The sequence below is a fragment of the Palaemon carinicauda genome, chromosome 16, assembly GCF_036898095.1.
Source record: "Palaemon carinicauda isolate YSFRI2023 chromosome 16, ASM3689809v2, whole genome shotgun sequence".
NCBI classification, from domain to species: domain Eukaryota; kingdom Metazoa; phylum Arthropoda; class Malacostraca; order Decapoda; family Palaemonidae; genus Palaemon; species Palaemon carinicauda.
The window spans coordinates 17,964,829-17,972,273 of record NC_090740.1 but is presented as its reverse complement, the minus strand read 5'-3'; the positions used below and the strand labels follow the sequence as shown (position 1 = coordinate 17,972,273).

Genomic DNA, 7,445 nt, shown 5'->3' with positions numbered 1-7,445 from the left:
GTAAAAGCTAACAGTAGTAACTTACATAGGTCGTAAGTTGATGACTACCTGTAATTTAAATAAAGTCTTTAAAAATGGTATTAAACTATATTCCAAACCATTTCCATATACATTAAGTGATGTATACGGGATGGAGAGGGTTGATTAAGCAAGTGAGGTACTAAACCTTACATTTACCCTATAGGAGAAAAAGATGAAATACACTAGTGGCCGAAGTTGTGAGAGAATAGCCTCTCGGCCACTAAAAACAAGATACAATGGAACCTATTTAGTGAATATTACTACAAAAAGAGAATCATTAGTCCAAGGGGATCACATGATTTGTCATGACAACAACAAAATAATAATAGAAACCCTCACTTCAAGAGAGGAATACTAAAATAACTAGACTAACAACTTGGGACATATAGGATAAGCAGAGGTTTGGAGGTACAGCATTCAAGTTATCAAGTGGAGAGATATAAGAATCTAGGCTAACACCTCAGTTTAAAGCCTTGCAAATATTCTAGGTGTCTAAAAGATTGGCCAGAAATATGAGACAAATATTATCTTGTTGAGAAAAAGTAAATAAAGAATTTGAGGCTCTGTGAGAAGAACTTGGATTTGGTATATAACGTGTATCACTAGATTTTACTAAAAAGGGCATTACAACCACTAGTTATATTGAAGAGTTAGGTTAGGGTTTAAATTATGGACTGAAAAATTACTCTGAACTAATAACTAAATTAATTTCTTACCAACCACCAAAGGAGTTATTAGGATTATATTCCTAATATAACAAAGACTAACTACACAGGTTACAGTAAAATCAAAGCCTGAAGTAGAAGTAGTGTCATTAGTCCCTCTACAATCAATGAACCTAGCTTTGTCTGCTAAAATAAAAACTTTCTAAAACACTAGAGTTAACTGAAAAGAAACGCATTTAGAAATAAAATTCATAAGTCTTATCACCCTAAATCAGCCATTGGTAAATCAAGATTTTTGATTACCAATACCATCTGGCATTTCAAGGCGTTCACCTATTCAAGTATTGACCAAACCCAATGTTGCTCAACTTCACTGATTGGAAAAGGAAAAAAAAAGCAGCGATTACAATGTGGCATGGCTGCTAACCTTGGAAACTCTGGATATTAAGGTTTTTGTTTATTAGTCGTAATGATGGATTCAAAGGAAGGCATTGTAATGAAAATTATAATGTTAATCTGATAAGAGTTGTAGTACCTTTGAAGCATTACGGAATTTGAGACTAAATGAAACTAAAATTAGCAGTCATACTTTAAAAAAATAATAACAATTTAATGACTCATCCAAAACAAGAAAGGGGGAAATGAGAGGTTTAAAGAGTAGTTTTATAAGACTTCAGAATCATTTAGCTTACATATTGTTTCCAATTCGCATGCTAGTGCTGTACCTATGAAGAGGCTCATGGATAAAAGGCATAGTCTTGTAACATTACCGCCTCAATAATAAAAGACATCACTAGGTTATGACAATTTCAAGTTTTAACGATTCAGCCTTAAGTAAGTCCTGCCATAAGGTACGGTATTCAAAAAAATCATTGTAACTCACTTTCAAGTTAAGATGTTTGGATCGTTGATACGATGAACTAATTGCCGACACGGTGAGCAACTAGCGCCGTTGCTTGGCTGCAGGGTAGTGCATTACCCAAAATTTTAGCATTAGCTTGTCATCTTTATTTACTACTGTATATGCTTGTAATCATCATAATAATAATTATTATTACTTACTGTCTACTAGTACTATACAGTATTAGTGTAGGTACACTATTGTATAGGGCACATATATATACACTATTTGTATAGGGTACAGTAATCTATAAATGGTAAGGGATTGTTTCCTCTTTTTTTTTCTTTTTTTTTTTAAAGAGTATATTATACATTTATAGTATGTACTGTATTCATGTAGATATATTTGTACATACAATACTTTATGTACGGTATATAAAATTGGATTTGCAACAAAAATCAACTTTCAACGCATTGCAAAAAACGATCTTATCTGCAACTCAAGGACCTCCTGTATTGATGTATAACAGTATTTATAAATTAAACCTTCATTATTTTCATCTAAATTTCTTCACTGAATACAAATAACCCACTATAATATTAAGGTCTTCTTTACCGATAGAATTGTAAGGATAACAAAATCTTGTGTTCAAATATACCCCACTAAAGTGAAGTAACGAACTAGCGGCCAAGCTTGTAAGCAAACAGAAATCCACTGTCATCTGGAACATGATGTAATCTATCAACTTCAGCTCACACATAACCAACAAAATCTAAGACCACCTATGATATATGTGATCTCCAAAAAGAAAACGATGTTGCTTAATGGCGCTTACTTTATCAAGAGAACGGATGCAAGGATCCAGTTTACCTACTTGGTCTTCTGCCTTGCAATATACAGTAGATGTCTAATAGATGGACTAGGGATGTGAAACAGCAAGGGTTTAGCTGCAGAAGGATCTAAAGTAATTCAAGAATATGACTCTACAAGAGAAACTCAACCCTGTTGGATGCAGTGAACATTCAGAATCCTTACTGAAGCAACACAATGTAAATATGACCACTAGTCTGTACTACAGAAGTAAGGTTAGTGTAAACCACCAGGAAGGCAAGTCAGACTTGCCTGACAGGTATGGAAGGCTTAATGTGTCATATTGTTATCTACTGCATGAAATGCATCTTATCTATTTGCTCATCATTAACTTGGATTACTTTTCCTGGATGTTATAAAAATTTGATGTCAAGTCATTCTGTTTACAACACTGCCCTCCTCAAAAGGTAATTAAAACATAGTGGTTTCCCTGAGCAAAATACTAACAAAGGAAGCAGGGAAGACAACTTAAAATACAATAAACATGTATCACAATCTGAATGCAGGATATGTCTTGATTTACTTGAACCACAGTGCCTTACCTATGCAAGAATTGAAGGCTAACACATTCGGCAGGGAAGCTAACTGAAACTCAATAATCACATATATATAGAATCTACTACTCAATAAAGTGATTCAATAACACTATCTACTTAATTATTTACAAACAATATCTCTTTAGTCAACCAAATTAAAACCCTAATAAAAAGACATTCGTTTATACTGTACAGTAATGCGCAATGGTGGAGTCAAGACTGAAAATCAAATTGTAATATAAGAAAATATTATGCGACTGATGATTCTTGTACAAGTCAGCACATTCATCTGTTACAGAAAGCTTAAAGACTAAACGGGAATAAGAATTTCTAGATATATCTTGATGAAACCACAGCAACAGAAAAATTAAAGAATTGGTGCCACTAACCATTAACCACTATGGTACATGATAGGTGCCACTTACCAATAACCACTACTGTACATTGTTTCATTACTTTACTCGGGCCATGTATATTTTGGAAGGAAGGTAAATGGGGAAACTTTTGATAAATTGGGGGAGGCAAACATTGATAAACTGAGCTACTTCTAGAGAGGAAACAATAGGAACATCAGGGGAGGTTCATAATCCAAATACTGGACTGCTAGTAATTTTGTACTTTTCTGTCACTAGTTTCTACTATACCATATGATTTCCAATAATACTAATTTCTACAACCACACACAGCACAAGTGTACCAAAGAAGAGTATTTTAGAAAAACTGGGTTCCAAGGTCAACCCTACTACTTGAGGGATTAGGTATTGCCTGAGGCAGTTCATGTATCATTGCCTTTTTTAATAGACAAGATTCTTGACGGTCTGAGTAAACTCTTTCATAATTATAAATGAGAATAATCCACTGTGAAATGTTTTAATTACTCCTCTAAATGAATTCAGCCCCACCCTGACATATCACCATTAAAAAAACTGCCAATAAAATATATTATGAATAAAATAAGAAGGAATGCACTAAAAGACAAAAAAACGAAGGTACTTTCATTTGCAAAGCAATGATATACCTGTGCTTGATCAAATCAAGATTGTAAAAGTACCATTATCTTTGCAATTACCAGAACGTGCAGCCAGTTTCTATGTGCTGACTTCATTTCAACCACAATCAGGCTATTGCACTCTACTTTATCTCATTGTCCCTACAACCTCGTCTTAATTTTCCCCAACTAGCCTTTTCATAAACAAGACATGAAAAAAATGGCTTCTGTTTGAAAATAAACCTATTTTTCCCCAAGGGGGATAAATCTTGCATTTTATAGGACTACTTCTAGACAACATGGCAATTCTCAAGGCTACACCAGCTCTCAAAGCAAAACTCAACTCTAATTTCTGCCTATGCTTAATGGTCAAACAAGACTTAAAAGCTTGCCATAAAACTCATAGGCTAATCAGTCTCACAAAAAAAAAAATCCTTTATTTTGTGCAAAATCTAAAAAAACTTTCCTGGAGATTAGGGTAAAAAAAAACCTTTGTTCTTAACATCTTTTTAGACATTCTTCACAAATATATGCTATGCAACGTGAAAAAAAGCTAGTTCTTTTCTAATTCAATGGCTTCATACTAAGATCCTTTAAATTGTAAGTCATAAAGCCTATGAATGGCTTAAGACTGATTAGATAAGGAAATTAAGAGGATGGTCAAGGGAGATGGGATAATTATTTAGGTTAACTTTTGCATTGCCCCTATCTTTCAGTATCATCATCTATTCCATTAGACATACAGTACTTGCCTTCACAATGGAATCGCCCTCCATATTGTTAATTATTGATGAAGAACTGGTGAAGTGATTACCTTTATAACTGTCCTCATTATGTATGAACCTTTTCCCTTCTCTGGTATTGGCTGTTAGAGTAGAAAATGACAAATATACTGGAAGGCCTCCTACTTATCTTCTCACTGCTACCTTCTCATTAGCTACTCAGTATACTTATCTAAGTTTACCAATTATTTACATTATAATGGCTCAACAATTTCTCTTCACAGATTGTATAAATGGTGCATTTGCTTTTTCCCTGTGGGATGGCTGTGATTCAGTGACGAAACTCTAAAATACAAGGAAGCAAAATTCTAAAAAAGAATATCTTCCAGCTTCTAGAGAAATAAGCTAACCATTTCTTCTATGTATCAATTCAAGTACCGCAAACCTTCAAACTCCAATTACATTTTACCTTGACATGTACCTTGAGCTTTATTTTAATTTCCTGAATTTTCTTCAGAAAGTTCAGAAAATAAAAATCAACCAAAGACCTATGCAAAAAAATAAAAAAAAAAACTTACGGCTTAATGAGCTAGTCACTATTATAAGATGATGTAAAGCTTCTACGGCGAAGATTTTGATTTGGGTCTCTCAAATTATATCATCTCAAAAGACATAAGCCCAGAATATCAAGGATACAGAAAACTGCACTTTCCAATGCAAGCTAAACAGGACCTTATCTTGAAGCATCCAATTTTTCCTGAGACTAATGGTATATTTTCTTAGATAAAAGTCTCAACTAGATGTGATAAAAACAAAGGTACATGAACATCCTAGAAAAAAGGTTCAACTTATATTTAAGAAAGTAAACATATAAGTACATACATGAATGCAATAATTATCCAGACCAATTACCAATTCATTTTAATATTTTGGTACAAAAATATTCTTAAAAATAATCAAATGGATTCAAATGACATTATTATAATTGATTATTTTTGTATATCCAATCAACAAAACTTTATGCGATAACTGTACTACAAAGATTTACCTGTTAAATTGCTGCTATAGATTACTCTTCACCAATTACCATAAGAATTCGACCTTCAGTGCAATTGAAACTTTTCCAAAAATAAAATTTACTAATACAAGATAACATTACTCTACCTTCTATATCCACCTCTATACCCACCTCGATAGCCGCCACCACCACCACTTCCTCCTCCACCACCACTCCCGCTACCACCACCATACCCATATCCATTTCCGTAATTTCTTCCAAAAGGATGATGAAATGGAGAATGCACTGGCCCGAGGTGAGGTGGAGGATGCAATGGATGTCGTGGGGGAGGTGGTCCTGGAGGGTCATGCATCATTGGTGGACCTCCATTACCACCAACCGTATATGCACTATTACTTTTATATCCACTTCCGCCATTACTACCACCAATGCCGCTGCACTTTTCCCATAGTCGAATTAACTGATCGCCAACAGAGCTTTCAACCTCCTAAAATTAAACAATTACATGAATTAATTCCAAGAAATGCACTATACATGCATATATATATATATATATATATATATATATATATATATATATATATATATATATATATATACATCATACATATACCAAGACATTTCCCCCAATTTTGGGGGGTAGCCGACATCAAACAAATGAAACAAAAAAGGGGACCTCTCCTCTCTACGTTCCTCCCTGCCTGACAAGGGACTCAACTGAATTTGGCTGGTACTGCTAGGGTGCCACAGCCCAACCTTCCCCGTTATCCACCACAGATGAAGCTTCATAATGCTAAATCCCCTACTGCTGCTACCTCCGCGGTCAACCAAGGCACCAGAGGAAGCAGCAGGGCCTACCGGAACTACGTCACAATCACTCGCCATTCATTCCTATTTCTAGCACGCACTCTTGCCTCTCTCACATTTATCCTCCTATCACCCAGAGCTTCCTTCACTCCATCCATCCATCCAAACCTTGGCCTTCCTATTGTACTTCTTCCATCAAATCTTGCATTCATCACCTTCTTTAGCAGACAACCATTTTCCATTCTCTCAACATGGCCAAACCACCTCAACACATTCATATCCACTCTAGCTGCTAACTCATTTCTTACACCCGTTCTCACCCTAACCACTTCGTTCCTAACCCTATCTACTCGAGATACACCAGTCATACTCCTTAGACACTTCATCTCAAACATTCAATTTCTGTCTCTCCATCACTTTCATTCCCCACAACTCCGATCCTTACATCACAGTTGGTACAATCACTTTCTCATAAAGAACTCTCTTTACATTCATGCCCAACCCTCTATTGTTTACTACCCCCTTAACTGCCCCCAACACTTTGCAACCTTCATTCACTCGCTGACGTACATCTGCTTCCACTCAACCATTTGCTGCAACAACAGACCCCAAGTACTTAAACTGATCCACCTCCTCAAGTAACTCTCCATTCAACACGACATTCAACCTCGCACCACCTTCCCTTCTCGTACATCTCATAACCTTACTCTTACCCACTTTAACTCTCAACTTCCTTCTTTCACACACCCTTCCAAATTCTGTCACTAATTGGCCAAGCTTCTCTTCTGCATCCACAACCAGTACAGTATCATCTGCAAACAACAACTGATTTACCTCCCACTCATGGTCATTCTCGTCTACCAGTTTTAATCCTCGTCCCAGCACTCAAGCATTCACCTCTCTTACCACTCCATCAACATACAAGTTAAACAACCAAGGCGACATCACACATCCCTGTCTCAGTCCCACTCTCACTG

The 7,445-nt window shown here is 35.7% G+C and overlaps 1 protein-coding gene across 2 annotated transcripts in view; it reads right to left on the bottom strand.

Annotated features, from left to right (window-relative positions):
* Window positions 1-5,480: 5,480 nt before the first annotated feature.
* The window catches only part of LOC137655672 (3'-5' RNA helicase YTHDC2-like), a 388,907-nt gene continuing 386,942 nt past the window's right edge, over window positions 5,481-7,445 (bottom strand). For both annotated transcript variants that reach the window (XM_068389626.1, XM_068389627.1), the window contains exon 29: window positions 5,481-6,148. In XM_068389626.1, coding sequence (XP_068245727.1) covers window positions 5,804-6,148 — 345 coding nt within the window. In that variant the 3' untranslated portion in view covers window positions 5,481-5,803. The remainder of the gene's footprint in view (window positions 6,149-7,445) is intronic.